The sequence below is a fragment of the Colobus angolensis genome, unplaced genomic scaffold, assembly GCF_000951035.1.
Source record: "Colobus angolensis palliatus isolate OR3802 unplaced genomic scaffold, Cang.pa_1.0 Scaffold6, whole genome shotgun sequence".
In the NCBI taxonomy this organism is placed as follows: domain Eukaryota; kingdom Metazoa; phylum Chordata; class Mammalia; order Primates; family Cercopithecidae; genus Colobus; species Colobus angolensis.
Window position 1 is genome coordinate 5,657,181 of NW_012119598.1, and position 17,264 is coordinate 5,674,444.

Here is a 17,264-nt window from a genome sequence, read left to right on the forward strand (position 1 = left end):
TCCACCATTAGGGGTTGGCTCCACATCTGATGGTTTCTGTGCTGAGCGGCACCCTATATGTCCATTTTAAACCGATGATGCAGGCATATTTTTTACTGATGAAAGATGTCAATGTGAAATTAGGAAATCATAAAAGTAAGTTATAAATGATTAGTAGGATTCCATTTAAGGAAAACTAGACATTCATATTTATCTATCTGCAGAGTAACATTTTGAAAGGATATACATGAAAATAATATTTCATGATAAAAAGATTATGAATAATTTTTCTTTCTACCCTCAAATATTATTACAATAACCATGGATTATCTGTGTAATAAAAAAGCAATACTTCCCTTAAGCCACTGCTCCTAATGCCAACCAAACCCCTAGTCATCCATCAACGTTACAGTCCTCTCTAGCTCCTACCCTAACTCTCCTTCCCTGCCGGGCACAATGCTGAGACACTGTTTCAGGAGAGTCCTCCATCCCTCCAGCTCCCATGTTTCCAATTGTGAATCACTAAAACCATTCAGCACCTAATATTTGGAAGACCGATTCCGACCTCCAGTTTATATCTCTTGCCTGAGAAAGACACACCAACGTCAAACAAAAATAAATGATTCCTGGTGTGTGTGTTGGGGGAAGTGGTGGGGGGAGAAACAGTGAAGGCTAAAAGAGAGCCAGGCGATATTTTTATAAGCAGAGATAAATCAGGGAGTTCAAACTTTTCCCAAACTCAATATAAGAATCGATCAGCAGTTGTTACCATTTTGCTGATGCTTGTTAACCAACCGTATAAACATTTTAAGAGTCCAAAGTGATGACAAAGCACCTCTTTCTGTGGTGAAAACTCTCCTTAAGCAAAATTATGCAAAATGCAGGGCTTTTACACCACTGTCATTGCAGGTGATGAGATTTCCCTTGCTTTATCAAACATGGCAGATTTATACAGCATCTTTAAATTGTTTTTTATCATGATTTTTAGGTTGAAGGGATACGGGAAGAATTATGAATGGGGGAAAACCTACTCAGAGTTTATCAATTTCTAGGACAGAACACTGTAAATCACCACTCCACTGGAAGAGAGTCCATAACAGTGACACCCACACGGCAATACGGGGTCATGGACAGGACTGCAGTCTATATGTGGAGCTTTGGGTCGTGTCCTTTAGGGAAAGCTCTCCTGGGTTACAGAATGCAGAGTCCACACACCACAAGCCTCACAGGCTGCATACAGGAACCCTTCACCATCCCTGAAGGGTCCTCTGGAGACACACTAACCACCTGATGACAGGTCTACCTGGAAACCCTAGGGTGGCAGCTGATCTAAAAGGAAGCAAGTGAAGATGTGTGCTGCACGTCGTGTGTTCCAACATGCTGGGAAAGCACGTTGAAACACAGGCTGCACAGCACGGAAGAGCATCACCTGAGCGGCAACAATGCTCAGAAGGCCCACTAAAAGGAGCTAAGGAGGGAGGATTTGTCGGTGCATTTCCACACACTTTCAAGCGAGAGGAAGCTCTGGACTGTCCAGGAAGGATGACCATGGTTCCATGAGCACCTCCCTTCCTTTTGCTTTGATGCTAGCGTCACTAAGCTGCCCCGACCCTACCTTGCTTTGAAATGTGAGATGCCCTAAGGAAAGCCTCTCCTCCCAGGGACTGAGCACCTTGTATTCTCACATCCTGGACCCGCGGGGCTGAAAGTTCCTCTCTGCGAAGGGAGGACCAGACAAATTACTGCACCTGGTCCAAACGGCTCCCCAGCATCTCACAGACACTGTGCTGTTTATCACGCAGACAGAAACACGCACCAAAAATCATTCTCATGCTCACAAAGTCAAAAGCCTGATGTTTGCATTAATTCTAAAGAGACACGTTAAGGCACTTGAGAAATTAAAATTATCCCTTGATGATTTTCAGAAATACTAATTTTATTCCTATCTCCCCCAAAATACTAATAAAGCAATATGGTATTATTTCAGCGACCTACAGGGCTAGCAGCCAGTTACATTCTACTCTTTGACAATAGATGATCAAAACAATCTCCCCAAATGATCTGGAGTCAAGTTGGAGAGCAGCTTCTTCACTGCCAATAAATCCATTTTCTAATTACTCAGAAAGACAGGTTTGTCTTTGGCCCTGACTGCATGAAAAACACCAGAAGTATCATCGCGGTAATGTGCATTATGGAAACATGACTCCCCAAGTGGATCTGATCCATTAATAACATCTCTTCAACTGCTGTCTAATGATTCCTGCAGACATGTCATAGAATATTTTATGGCTGTTTTCAACCATCTGTCCTTCTTTCTTTCAATATGAATTTGCCAGAGATGTAATGAAATTTCCTGTACTCTGTGCCATTACATGTTTGTTAAAACCCACACACCAATCAGACACATCAGCGCTGTTATGCTCACTGTACATGGAGCTATGCTCTGGGCACTGCTCAAGGGACTAGAACCTTCTGTCTGCAATATTCTCTTAGGCTACCCTTGAGCTGGCCCAAGGTTCTAACCTCTGTATGAACACATTCATGTATGTTCTCGAGATGTGCAGGGCTAATGAATCATGAAGTCTGAATCAGTCATACAGTGAAAAGAGATCTAAGAACAAATACCTGCATTAAAGATGCCACAGTATACAAAGTTAAACATGAAGTGTAAAATTACAATCCTTTTCTTTTCAATGAATGATATCCTATGTTAACACATTTGAAATTCAACTAAATTATGCTTTTGAACAGTTAATGAGTACCCTAGTGATCACTATTTCATATTTTTGGCTTTTTTCATTTACAAATTCTTTGAGTGAGTACTATGTGCTAATCACAATCACCTTTTATAAAACAGTCCATTGTTCTGAGTGTATGGCTCATGTTTAAATATGCATGCAAAAGAGAAAGCCATTTGATAAAAAGATATGTCCCCAGTTACTGCAGTGGGTTTCAAAATAGAGCTGTAATCTGCATTAAGGCAGGTTAACATAGAGTTGCTTTCCATAGGAAGCTGTCCTGGAGACAAATGGCAGATTCCTGGCAGCATGAGTTGCTGTGGCATGAAAAGATTTGTGAAGTGATACTGGAGCTATAGACTGGGGGGCTTTGATTCGAGGCCTGGGGTAAATGCAGGTCCAAGGAGCAAGCTCCCATCCGGTCCTGAGCCCCAGGATTCTGTGAGAACTGCAATCCAGTGTGCAAAGTGCAGAAAGCTGCCTCCTCTTCGCTCTCTCAGTTCTCCCTTGTTGTCAGACCTGATGTTTTCCTTAGCAGATTCTCTGGAAACATTCTCTTTTTTTTTTTTTTTTTAAGTTAGGGTAAAGAATAAATAAAGAGTCTTCCACAATCAGCTGCAGGTGTTTAGATCTTACAATGCATTTTGCAGTGAGTGCTCTACAGAATATCAAAACAATCACTAACATTTCACCTGCACAGAAAACATAACTAAGTTTACCCCTACAGGGTATCACCACGTTACTGAGGACACTGTCACCTTTAAAATCAATTCCTGTGGTTGAAATGAGGACTATCTGCATCTGACCTGCTTCCGGCTCCACCCAGAAGTGGCAATGAGGAGAGACAGAGGCATGCACAATGACAGTCTTCACAAAAGCTCGAGTTTCAAAATGAAAGGGGAGAGCGTTCAGCACGCTGCATCCTGTTTGGTGTCACTTGGACATTTCTTCTCAGAGGAAGGAGGCTATTTATAAACCTAGTTAATAATTACTTCAAGGAGGGCAGGCAGAAAAATAAATCTTTAGCTTCAGATTTCTTAAATCTTCTCTTGGTCACTGTTCATTTTGTCTATTTTTCTGTAACTTTGATTTACTCTTTACACTTATAATTGGTAACTGGAAGGTCCCCAATACTAAATTAAGGTGTGTATATATAAACATATATTATCCCCCCTTTCTTTTGAACAGATGTTGTCATGCTTAGGACAAGTTTAAATTCTAACATTGAGAAAGGCTGAGAATATACAAGATAAGCAAGCCTTAGCGTCAAAATTGAAGCTCTCTTTTTTTTATACAGCTAATCATGAAAGTTCTGCTCCTCAGCCAATTCAGCTTAGAGATATCACACACATAATTAATGCACAAAATGCTGCCATTCATGTGTGGATGAAGGAAGGATAAGGTCTATTTATTGAGAGCCTAGATTCTCAGTTACAAGAATTCTTTGCAAATATGATTTAAAGTAAGAAGTATTTAAAGAAGGAAGGGCATTCCAGACCCCAATGTGGAAATTTCTGGGGATAAACATAATGTGCGATCTTAAATACTGCCTTGTTTTAGAGTTCTGGGTCTTTCAAAGAGGGGCTCACAGCCAGGACATAGACAACAGCATAAACCCAGATCTCATGGTATGCTTTTAAAACACTGTGAAGCAACATTTCAATATTTAATTTCACATTAAAATGGGAAATCTGGAAACACAAGGACTTCACTCCCACCTCCGTTTGGAACAGCTGTCCTTTAGAACGTACAGAGGCTTTCCAGTCAGCCACAGCGCCCTCCACTGGCACTTGTACACATGCCAGCCTCACCCTTCACTTTCCTGCCTGACCTGGAGATTCAAGAGGGAACAGGACACAGGTGGAGTTCTAGGCCCTCATCCTTGAACTGGACTGAGGAAGGGATGGGAGAGGAGAACTAAAGAAGATAATTAGGAACAACAATTTCCCGAGGTTTCCGGGATAAAGGGCCAGTGGAATACTAAGGAGAGGGGGCCTGTGGTGGTTTTAAAACAGGGTCACACGTTTTGTGACACCCCTGCCATTGAGAGTCGGGGGTCTGTGTTCCCATCCCTTACATCTGAGCTTGTGACTGCTTTGACCACAAAAATATGGCAGAAATGAAACTATGTATTTCCAAGGCTATTTCACAAAAGGCCACACAGCTCTGTTTTGTCCTCCAGGACACTCTTCTCTGCAGTTCTGCCCACCAAGTAGGAAGTCGCACTGCTCTGAGGCTACCATGATGTGAGGTAGCCCCAGCCACACACAGACATTCTGTTCTACAGCTGCCGCTGATCCTGGCCTCGGCCCCAGACCTGTGTCCAGGTGATTCCAAACCCCAGCCATTTCAGTACACCCAGTGTTACAGTCTTCTCCGCTAAGGCTGATAGCATGTGCACGGTCACATTCCCAGTCCAGATAATGTGTGAGTTACAACAAAAATGGTGGTTGTATTACACTATTTTTTTTTTTTTTTTGAGACAGAGTCTCACTGTATTGCCCAGGCTGGAGTGCAGTGGTGTGACCTCAGCTCACTGTAACCTGCCTTCCGGGTACAAACCATTCTTTTGCCTCAGCCTCCCAAGCAGCTGGGACTACAGGCACGCCACCATGCCCAGCTACTTTTTGTATTTTTAGTAGAGATGGGGTTTCACCATATTGGCCAGGCTGGTCTCGAACTCCTGACCTCATGATCCGCCCGCCTTGGCCTCCCAAAGTGCTAGGATTACAGGCGTGAGCCACCGTGACCGGCTTACACTATTAAATTTTAAGGTGGTAGAAACAGATTGTTGGTATACTAAGGCCTATGGAATACTAAGAAATTATCTGAAATGGCTTCTTTTGTGCTACCAGTGTTACTGTCTGTTAGCCTTTGCTGGGTTCTAAGCTTTACCTTAGATGATCAAATTGAATACTCACCTGTCTGCAGTCTGCTCCTCCCCTCCTCAGGAACCAATGGGAAGGAGGTTTCCTGGGCAGTTTTCATAGACTGCACCCTGATGAGTAGTGTGGTTTAGAGATAAGTCTTGGCTGTTACTGAGGCCTGAAGGACTGAAGGAAGTGTGCTTATGTTATGACAGATTCGCCTTTGAAAATGAAGTTTCGGTCTTCATCTTGAACACAAGGGCAATGACAGCTGATTATCTGTTTCTTTCACAGTGGTTACAAGTTTTGGTAAATGTGTATCTCGGATTTCTAAAAGTATGAGTATATAATTTTATCTACAATGGTATGCAGGCAGAAGTATTACTTCTGAAAGCTCCTGTACATTTCCCCAAGTTTCCCATCACATAATTACAAATGACTAGTTGTCCACAGGAAGATACTTGTTTTAATACTCCAAATAACTTATTTCAGTAGCACACATTTTGATTAGGATTGTTGGCTCTTTGAAAATATCTCAATAGATTCCCTACTGTGTAAATATCATACATGTGCACAAAACTTGAGAATGGCAATATGAAGGGAAAATATGGAAAAGTGCAAATACAGTTGCACCATCAACAACTACCAGAGGACTACCAAGGCCTTCTGTCTCTTCCCTGTGTTTAAAAAACTCTGCTCTTAACAGGTGTGACCACTGCTGAAATCACAGATGAGCTTAGAAGTTTCTCTGCTACTTAATATCTTCTCAAGGCTGTCCTCAAATGACACAGTCCTCTTAAGGACTGAACAAATAAGTTTTCCTAGAAAGGCAGTGACAGTTAGGGATAAGCATGTCCTTGGAGGAGTACTGCATCCAAACATTTTCATCGCTTGGAACTCAGTCATCTGACTGGAAAGCCTACCCAGCTCTCCAGGATGACCCCTTCCTAGGCACGGCCTGCCTCTGTAAGGGCACCATTCAGTGAGACACAAGCTCTTGGTGCCAACACAATGATCATTCGGATGAAGGATGTTTGTTGAATTGGCCTCTAGACTCAGTCTCTCATGTTGTTAGGACATGCTGTTTCTGTCCTGCCGCTCTGGCTTGAGGAATCTTTCATTTACGTATTTCTTTAATCCCTTTAGCTACATCTGTCAAATAAATCCTTGCAGCACCAGGTTATTTCAGTGACTAATAAAAAAATAAAATCTAACCAGAGTCACAAGATGCTGTGACTTGTTATCTTCTCTGAATAGTCTGAGGGGCTAGAGGACAAGTTATCACACATAGTAATGTCTGTTTCATACTCTTACAAACAGGTCAGATGCATTTATACAGGGATGAGAAGTGATTATCAGGAAACAAAGATTTCTTTCCAAGAACATACCAGGCCTCACGTGCTCCTCAACACTGCCAACTTGGGGGATAATGCATTCTGGGGATGACATCTTTGTTTAAAACATTTCTGAAAGCCACTCCTCACCCTGGGCTCTCATTATACCCACACATGCCACTACTTTTTTTTTTTTTAACTAAGTATTTAATTACTTGAGAGAATGTCTGTCTTCCACTAAGAGTGTCAGCAGCTTAAGAGCAGTGACTAAAATTGTCTTTCATCTTATACCCCTGGTGTCTAGCAGAACACTTGGCAACACAGTAGACACTCAATATTTATTGAATTAATCACACATACTTTCTTTTGTGTATTGTCTGTGTTGGCAGTTTCATCCTCTGAGGGTAGATTTACCTTTTGGTAACAGTCAAAAGTCATTCGGAGACAAGTATGAAGAAAGAGGCCGCTAGACCACTCAATTTTCTTATGTTTATCATAAACTAAAACTGAAGGCCATTCTGAAACGGAAGTTTATTGGAATAAACAGACAGACTCTCTAAGGCAAATAATTTGAAAGGTAACACCTGGATGTAGGAATTCTCACATGGTTGTTAAAAAAAATTGTTCAGGGACTCACAACTTTTTTTTTTTTTAATTAAGCTTCTAAAAGTAAACTCTTTTATTTTCTGCATTAGTGGGTGGATAGGGGAATGAAAAATACAGAAATAGGCCGGGTGCCTTAAATGCTGTAATCCCAGCATTTTGGGAGGCCGAGGCGGGTGGATTACTTGAGGTCAGGAGTTTGAGACTAGCCTGACCAACATGGTGAAACCCTGTCTCTACCAAAAATACAAAAATTAGCTGGGCCCATGCCTGTAATCCCAGCTACTCCAGAGGCTGAGGCAGGAGAATCTCTTGAACCCGCGAGGCGGAGGTTGCAGTGAGCCGAGATCACGCCACTGCACTCCAGCCTGGGCGACAGAGCGAGACTCCGTCTCAAAAAAAAAAAAGAGGCGTTTCCTCTGATTGTATCTCACTGCTAAAGGGTTGAAACACAGTGAGTTTCTTTTAAGGAAAGAAGTTTCCTGGCAGTTCAAATCCGTTGTTTCAAAAGCTGAATAAAGCATGTATTTTTCCATGCCCTTATCAGATTAGAAAATGATCTATGGGTCATGCGCTTGCTGCTTTTCTTCTCACTGAGAAGTAAATGTACAATGGCAAGAAAAGAAAGAAAGAAAAGAAAAGAAAAGAAAAGAAAGAAAGAAAGAAAGAAAGAAAGAAAGAAAAGAGGAAACACCCCTCAATAACTCAAAGTCAGGGCTAGGTTTTTATTTTTATTTTTTCCTTACTGTGGCAAAATATATGTAACACAAGATTTAGCATGTAAAGCCCTTTTCCAGAAGGACTTATTCATGTATTTCTTTTTAAAAAGGTGTTTAATTATTCATAGCAAAATTTACCATTTAAACTGTAATTATGTGTAATTTCAGTGACATGAAATACATTTACATTGTTTTTCTACTATCACCACCATTCAGCTCCAAAATTTTCTCATCTTCCAAAACTGAAACACATTACCCATCAAACGCCAACTCTCCATCCTCACCCCTCAGCCTTCCCCAGCCCCTCATCACCCAGCCCCTGGCAACCACCATTCTACTTTCTATCTCTATGAATTTGACTTTAGTAGCTCATATAATTGGAATAGCACAGTATTTGTTCTTTTGTGCCTGGCTTATTTCACCTAGCATAATGTCCTCCAGATTCATCCATGTTATAGCATGTATCAGAGTTTCCTTCCTTTTTAAGGCTGCATAATATTCCATTGTATGTATAGACCACATTTTGTTTATCCATTCATCCACCCATGGACACTTGGGCCGCACCTGTTTCCTATTGTGAAAATGTAGCTACCCACACAGGGTGTACAAAGACCTAATCAAGACCCTGCTTTCACTTCCTTTGAGTATATAGCCAGAAGTGTTATAGCTGCATCCTGTGGTAACGCTGTGTTTCGTTTTTGGAGAAACAGCATTACTAAGTTGGGTTTTATAATAGTTTGCCCCATGATGCTTACAACACACTTTAGACTATGGCTCTGCTTATCAGTAATTTCTTACTGTGCCTCATCATAGGAGATGTGAGTATGGCAGATAGAATCTTACTAGGCCAGTCACTCAGAATAATCAATTTCCTTTACTTCTGTTCACATACCAGTTTCTGAGGCAGAAACAAACAAGGCTAAATCTCAACCCAGAACCACAAATGAGGACTCAGCTAAATAAGCAGATTTGTTTACGGGGCTGATCTGACAAAGCCAGCATCTCACAGGAGCTGGTTACGAATGAAATCTGAAGGGCTGCTAATCCTAGAGGTCTCTACAAAACCTGCGGATTCTTCCTGCTGCTCCACAGACAGTAGCCGTTCCCCGGGGCTATCCTGTACGGGATATACCTGCACAGGTGTACACCATGGCAGTACTGACCTTCTTCCCAAGTGTGTGACTGTCGTCTCATGATTTCCTTACCGTGACAATGTCAATACCTAGCCAAGGTTTCCTGTCAATATTCCGCCTGCATTTTTAGGCTCAGCACCTAGGCTAAAGATCTTCCCAACAGTCTGGCTCTACACAGGCCCTCGCATCCTCAAATGTAGATCCTCACTGCCTCCCTAATGTTACCTAAACTTAGGCAGGTTGCAGCTTGGATCTCACCACCATTTAGAACATATTTGAGCCCTAACCTTTGACTCAGTTTCCCTTCTTCCCACTTTTCTCAATCTGTCACCCCTGAGCTTGCTCTTCCTCAACATGACTTCTGGTTCACTGGTTCCTCCTATTCTAGCCCAGAGTCCCCTCCAGCCTCTCAGGTGCTCTGCCGGCTTGGACCTGGTGACCCATCACTGCAGTGATGCTCTCGTGGATACCCTTGCTTCACCTGACTTCTATTGCTGCATTCTCCTTGCCAATCCCAGCTTGGAGAAGATGGCACCAACCTGTCTCCCATCTGTGCCAGAACTGTTTCATACTCTTACAAACAGGTCAGATGCATTTACACAGGGATGAGAAGTGATTATCGGGAAATAAAGACTTCTTTCCAAGAACATACTAGGCCTCACGTGCTCCTCAACACTGCCAACTTGGGGGATAATGCATTCTGTAAAACAGGACTGACTGGTCTTGCTAGTGAAGTGTGTCACTCACCTTTGTTATCACTGCGTACCGCTATCCTTGAACCCATTGTTAATGGAGTGTCCCCACCGTCCCCACATCCACTACACTACTACTGAACCCTTTTCCCTTTCCCCAAGCAACACATCTCAATCCTACAACACAGACTTTATGCAGAGTTTTGCTCTCTTCATTTAATTTTTTGAAAGGATCACGCCCATTTAAGATGAATTTTCATGCCAAATAAACAAAAACATGAAAGAAATAATTGAAATATTTGATTACACAATTAAAAGGTTTTTTTTTTTTTTTTTTTTTTTTTAAGCACAAACCAGGTTGAAAGAGGCATGATAAGGTGGGAAAAGAAAACGTGAGCTTCTCTAACTTCTTTGCCTTGGAATTGTCCCGCATAGCTCTCATTTGTTCCCTCCCTCTTTCCTTCCACGACATATTGAGGACCCATGCGGGAAACCCAGCTTTCCCCGCGTTGCCCTGGGACCAGGCTCCATGAATGGTTTTCTACCCTGTATTGTGTAGCCAGTGATTTCTTTTGCATTGGCTTTTTCTTCCTAGTCAACACCCACAATACGATCTTTACATCCTTATAAAAACCACAACCTAAAATCCAAAGAAAACAAAACAAGACCCCACATGGGCCCATCTGCCCATTCCCTAGATTTTCAAATGGTCTCTGTGTCCTCTCCTCCTCTTCACCACCACACGGTTCCTCTGGGTCTGGTGCCCCTGTCTCCTGACCATGCCCTGGATCCATGGCCGCTGTGAGCAGATTCTACTCTTTCCTACGGGCCATGCTCAACTGGCCTCCCTGCCGAGCTCTCTGTAAATAAGAGATGTGGCCAAACACCCCACTTCGCAACTCTCTTCTTCCTACTGCTCTTCTCAGCCTCTTCTCTTTCTGGTCACTCCCTCTAGGTAACATAGTCCAGTTTCATCTCTTACCAGATGACTTCCAAACTTGGGTCTCCTGCCCAGATGGCCTCTGAGCTCTAGGTCTGCATTTTCACCTGCCCACTGAATGTACCCAGAAGACACAATGCCAACATCCTAGACTCAGTCTGTCTCCAAGAGAACTCTCCTTCCTTCCACGGATCCCCTTTGTGCCTTATTGCTGTTAATAGCATTCCTATTGAACCAAGCAAAAAATACCTCCCCCCAATCCCCAAACGTACTTTGTAATAAGTAAACTTTATAACAAATGAATAAATGAACTTCGCCCATGAGGCAGTTCAGACTGGTGACCAGGGCCCTGCCTGGGAGTCAGGTGATATCTCCTCCAGGTCCAATAACTGCAGCTATTTTTTTCCTCATGTTATTAAGCTGAGACAGGTATTAATTAATGTGACATTTCTGAACCCCTATGATGCTATGTAGGAAGATTAAAGATTTGAATTAAACCAATGATGTGAATATTTTGAAATAGGTAGAATTGTAAATGTAGTAACTGGTTTTGTAATGACTATTTTTGTGTTGTTTTAGTTACCCTCTAAGGTGTCTGAAAACTTTAAAAGAAACAGCTATATTAGATTAGCAACTGCTTTTTAAATTGGTTATAGAAATATAATTTAGCTTTTAATCAATGCTTAAATGTTTAACAAAAATCCATTTTAAACTTTCATTTATTAGATGTGTAAAATTAATAAATTAATCATTAAAGTGATAATAAACTTATACATACTCATAAGCCCTGCAGATATTGAAAACCTATCAATACTTTAGATATGTATCACACACATCTCTCTTTTCATCCTAAGAGTGGTTTAGAACAACGACTTTAGGAGAGCCCAAGGGGCTCAGAACTACGAGCTTGAATAAGTGTATTTTAAAAAGGTAACCTGTTTGAGAACCACTGTTTAGACTCATCCTTTAATCAGCCAGGAGAGAGGACAGTAACCAGTGCAGCCTTTGTAACACCTGAATTACTAGTTAAATCTAATTTTGCTTGACATTCATGGACCTTCTATATTTTTTAGCTGAAATGCATAAGTTTTGAAGGAAGCCATTGCCTGAGAGTGGGGAATATTTTGTTATAGAGAAATTTTTATTGTAAAACATTTTATCTGTATGCATGCTTTATTTTTATATTCTAGCATTTGCCACACACAGTTGTAGAGACTATAATGAAGGCATAAATCTTAGATTTTAAGTGACAGTACCTGGCACATTTACATTATTTCATTACTAAAGCTTCTTCTTCCCTTCACCCCACTTTCCCCTCTCCAGGGTTTAGGCTCCTCGTGCTACCAAAACTAACCTACAGACAATGTGCCTTTATTTAGAAAGACGTTCAGGGATCAGGCCTCTAGCTGGCTAATCCAGAGCTTATGGCCTCTAACTGGCTAATCCAGAGCTGTGTTGTAATCCCACCCTTTCCTATAATGCATAAATGAAAGGTTCCCTGTGCTGTATTCCTGCACAGCATCCTCCGTCTGCTGTTGGAGAAATAATCTTAAATACTTAAATGTAGAATTCTGCAGCTTTCAGTGGCATGCATTTCTTTTTAACCTTAGTCAGTGAGAACAGCTTATAGCATGTAGCACATAAGCAATGCATTCAATGGTAACTGCTATTATTACAGCCATAATAATATACAGTAAAGCAAAGGTCTCCTATTCAAAAGGAATCAACTTGCACCAATGCAATAAAGTTGGTAAAAAAATTTCTGGAGAATAAGCTTATTACTGAGTAATTCTGCTATGCCTCTACAATCTCCAATTTTGAATTTCACATCAAACCTCAGTTCTCCCTATTCCCACACCCCTTTTCTCCCCCTTTAGATCGACAAAATCAAATGTATGGCACAGAAGTGGTAATTTCTCATCTTTCGGCTGTGCAATTATGCGACTAGAAATAAACAAAATGGGAGAAAAATAGTCTGACAACTAAATAAGAAGGCAAGCCTGAATCTTATTTAACGCTCCACTTGAGCTGTTAAGAATAATTAGAACCACTGGAGATCTACTGTACAAGGTGGGGGTTATTGTTAATAATAATGTATTGCATACTTGAAAACTGCTAAGAAAGTAGACCTCAAATGCTCTCACTATAAACAAATGGTAACTATGTGAAGTAATGGATGTGGTAACTGGATTAAATCATTTCACAATGTACACATCTATCCAAACATCTTGCACACCATAAATATATACAATTTTTACGTGTCCATTTTTTAAAAAAGAGTAAGAACCAAAAGTCATACTTTTTTTTCTTGTGTATCAAAGCTTTTATACAAGAAACTAAGTGGCAATCTAGCCCATTTTCTTATCTTCAGATTTGCCTGCATTGAAGACAAATGTTTTTCATATGTATTCTTAAAGACAATGATCCCGAGATGTCCACTTTGTAGTTATTCAAATAAATAAACCCCAACAATCTAAAGCAGGATATAAAATGGCGAGTAGCATGGAGTTTCACAAGAAAGGGGTTCAAAATTATAACTGGATAATCTCTCTTCCTTCTTCAAAAGAGCTGTCCCTTTAAGAGAAAAGAAGTTAAAATTTTCTTTTTCCCCATCAGAAGGCAGTAGATATTAAACATCCCGGTGTCCAAAAGGGACCTATATTAATAAGCACATAGCCGCAAGGATTGTTTTGCTTTGTGGAGACGCCGTTAGGAACACAGGAAAACAAAAAGTCTCGCTTACATTATATCAAGGGCAACCTCATCAACATTTTAATAAATTAAGTCATCGGGTACTTAGAAGATGGATCTTGTTCCTCAGAGAAAATAAATGAACAGGATGTAAGTAGCTCATGAGTTCATGTTTTTGTTAAGAACAAGTAGACCCTTTTGCTCACACGTCCCGCGCTGTAACCCCCACTCATTCACCCAGCAAACTCTTGCTGAGCTCCTACTGCGGATCAGGTACTCTGGGTTCTGGGGCTGAAAAAGGCAGTTCCTGATCTCCAGGCACTCCGAGAGGGTGGTAAATGAGCAGATGGTCCTTGCGGGTATCAGTACAGAAAAGAGGGAAGAGCGGAGGTACACAGTCTCATCACACCTCTGATAACACTTAGAAGGGCCCTTCCCCCGCACAAGCCCAAGCACAGGGTCAAGGTCGCACGAGCTTGCTGCCTCTTGCTTTCTCTGAGGCTCACCTCACAAGCCCTGCTTCTTGTCACTTGTGCACTGAAGTCCCTTCCTCCTTGCCCTGTGTCTTCCCCGGCCCCTGTACTTACTTTGCTGCATCACAATACCCTCCTACCTAGTTCCTCGAGGGTCGAGTCTGCCCCTTGTTACCATGAATCCCAATACCTGGGTGAAAGTCTGGCACAAAGACAAGGATAAATATGTGTCCAATGAATGAATGAGTGAATGAATGCATGAGGATACTGTGTCCCTCAGTGACTACACAATGACCAAGCATCTGCCCTGTGCTCAAGCTAAGGAAAGGCAGAAAGCTGGTTAAGCCAGTGGAAAGAGCACAGGCAGTTAAGACAGCTAGAAAGGACATTTTCCCAGGAGAACATGGCTTGTCTTCTGCTAGAGCATAAGCTTCTGTAGACATATCAACAAATACTGGGAAGAAATGGGTTTTGGATTCAAATAGCTCTGAATTGAGATATAAAGGGAATACAAACACCTACTTCACCCGAGATGAGCTGCATAAAGTGCACAGTGTAACACCTGACACCATGTGGGCATTCAATATGGTAAAATCTAATCTAATATCTAGTCTCTGCCCGAGCAACCCCGCAGTCCAGGAGGAGAGACACGCCCACAAGGAGGCTGAGAAACACTAAGTGGCTTCCTCAGGGTCAGCTGGTTAGTGGCGGAGATCTAAACCCAGGCTTGTCTGGTTTCAACACCTGTGCTCTGAACCACCACACTTAAGTGAGATGTCAGGACAGGAGACAGACTTCAGAGTCATCCTCGCAGGAGACAGGTGTGTGATGGTGGTGGATGTGATCACAGGGAAAGAGAGGGAACAATAATGAAAGCTTGGGGAGTGCCTGAGTTTTAGAGGGACAGAGTGGGAGGGCCAGCAGAGGAGACTGGGCTAGGGCCAGCAGAAGGGGAGGCAGGAATGAGGAGGGCTGGGAGAACTTCCTGGAGTGGCCAGCCAGAATGGTCAGACGCCATGGACAGGTCAAACGGGACAAAGGCATGCACATGTTTTTGGCGATCAGAACCCTGGGTATCTGCGCAGGAGGTGGTTCAGCACAGCATGGGAGGCTACTGCGTGGATGCCAAGGGGCTGAGGTGTTAAGGGGAGGGAGTGAAGCTTATGAGTGCAAATGACCCTGCAGATAGAGGAGTAGGGGAAAGAGCTGGGCAGAAGTATGACTTGGAAGCCAGGAAGCCAAAGGCTTCTTTCGGGACTGGGGAGATGGAACATGGAGAGGAAGCAGGGGAGGTTTAGGAGAGCAGACAGCTGAAGGAACAGGCTTACTGGCATCACAGAGGAAAACGTGGTCACTCGGAGCAAACCAGACCAGTCACTTCAGCAAAAGGATGGATGTTTCCTTTGGAAGCAAAATGCAGGGAATTGAGGGTGTTGTGGCCTTGCGTTCTGGTATGTTGGACTAAGACAAAAATGTCTCCTTATTCCATAAACGATACTAGAACAGGAGAAAGTTATCATTTTGGAGAATGTTAAGCTGAACTCCCATCTCCTTTCTTATAACAAAATAAATTCAAAATACTTCAAAAATTAAACATCTAAAAAATCTACAAAAGCACCAGAAGAAAATATAAGAGAATTTTTATAATCTTGCAGTGGGAATTCAGCATGACACAAAATTCAAAGGCAATGAAGTGAAATGTAACTACATAAAAATTATAATTGTCTGCCAGGCACAGTGGCTCATGCCTGTAATCCCAGCACTTTGGGAGGCTGAGGCAGGTGGATCACTTGAGGTCAGGAGTTTGAGACCAGCCTGACTAATATAGTGAAACCCCATCTCTACTAAAAATACAAAAATTAGCCAGGTGTGATGGTGTGCGCCTGTAATCCCAGCTAATCAGGAGGCTGAGGTAGGAAAATTGCTTGAACCGCGGAGGTAGAGGTTGTAGTGAGCTGAGATTGTGCCAATGCACTCCAGCCTGGGCGACAGAGCGAGAGTCCATCTCAAAAAAACAAAACAAACAAACAAACAAAGAATCTATAAAAGAATAGTACATGGGGCCCCAAAATAAATGACAAACGAGGAACTGTATTTGTAACAAATATAAGAAACAACAGAACAGTGAATGAATAATATAGAAAAGAAATGCACATGACAATGGCACCAAATATTCTTAACATGACCCCACCAGAGGAGATACTATCTTTCATGCGCTGTGTTGATAAAGGTGAAAATATGTGATCTTCTCAGGGCTGAAGAATCAGGGTGAAGACAGGTGGCTGGGACAGTAAGTCGTTCAGACCACATTTTAAATGTTCTTACCCAGTGATTCAGCCCTCCTGCCTCAAGGCCTTTGTCCATCACAAAGATATACATATTGGCTTGTTCACTACAGCACTGCTCATAATGGCAAAAAGCTGAAATCAATGTAAATGTCCATCATTCAGTGGATAATCAGAGAGATTACAGCATGTCCACACTGTGGAGTATTTGAGCATTAAAAATAAAAGACAGTTCTCTGCAAACTATCACAAGGAAAGAAAACCAAACACCGCATGTTCTCACTCATAGGTGGGAACTGAACAGTGAGACACTTGGACACAGTGTGGGGAACATCACACCCCAAGGCCTGTCAGGGGGTGGGAGGCTGGGGGAGGGATAACATTAGGAGAAATATCTAATGTAAATGATGAGCTGATGGGTGCAGTAAACCAACATGGCACATGTATACCTATGTATCAAGCCTGCACGTTGTGCACATGTACCCTAGAACTTAAAGTATAATAAAAAAATAAAAATAAAAGACAGGTTTATATATTCCAATGTAGAATAATGTACTATATATTGTGTTAGTGGAAAAAAAAAGAAGCTGTAAGGGAATATTTATAGTGTAATCTCATTTGTGTTAAACAAACAAAAAAAAGAGTATACATACACACAATCTCTCTAAATGCTCAGGAAATTTCTGGAAGGCTACATAAGAATCTTTATGTGGGAAGTGAGATTTTGCAGTCAGAAGAAAGGGAGAGGAGAAAAACTTTCCTGTTGACTTTGAAGTTTCTTGTTTAAATTTCTTTTTTTTTTTTTTTTTT

The 17,264-nt window shown here is 41.8% G+C and overlaps 1 protein-coding gene across 3 annotated transcripts in view; it reads right to left on the reverse strand.

Moving 5' to 3' along the window:
- LYRM4 (LYR motif containing 4) overlaps nt 1-17,264 on the reverse strand; it is a 159,860-nt gene that overhangs the window by 63,056 nt on the left and 79,540 nt on the right. Inside the window, exon 3 of one of the 3 annotated variants that reach the window (XM_011962634.1) lies at nt 15,795-16,174. The exons of the other annotated variants lie outside the window; for them this stretch is intronic. Coding sequence (XP_011818024.1) covers nt 15,989-16,174 — 186 coding nt within the window. The 3' untranslated portion in view covers nt 15,795-15,988. Of the gene's footprint in view, nt 1-15,794; nt 16,175-17,264 lie in introns of those variants that run through there. 3 annotated transcript variants of the gene reach the window in all.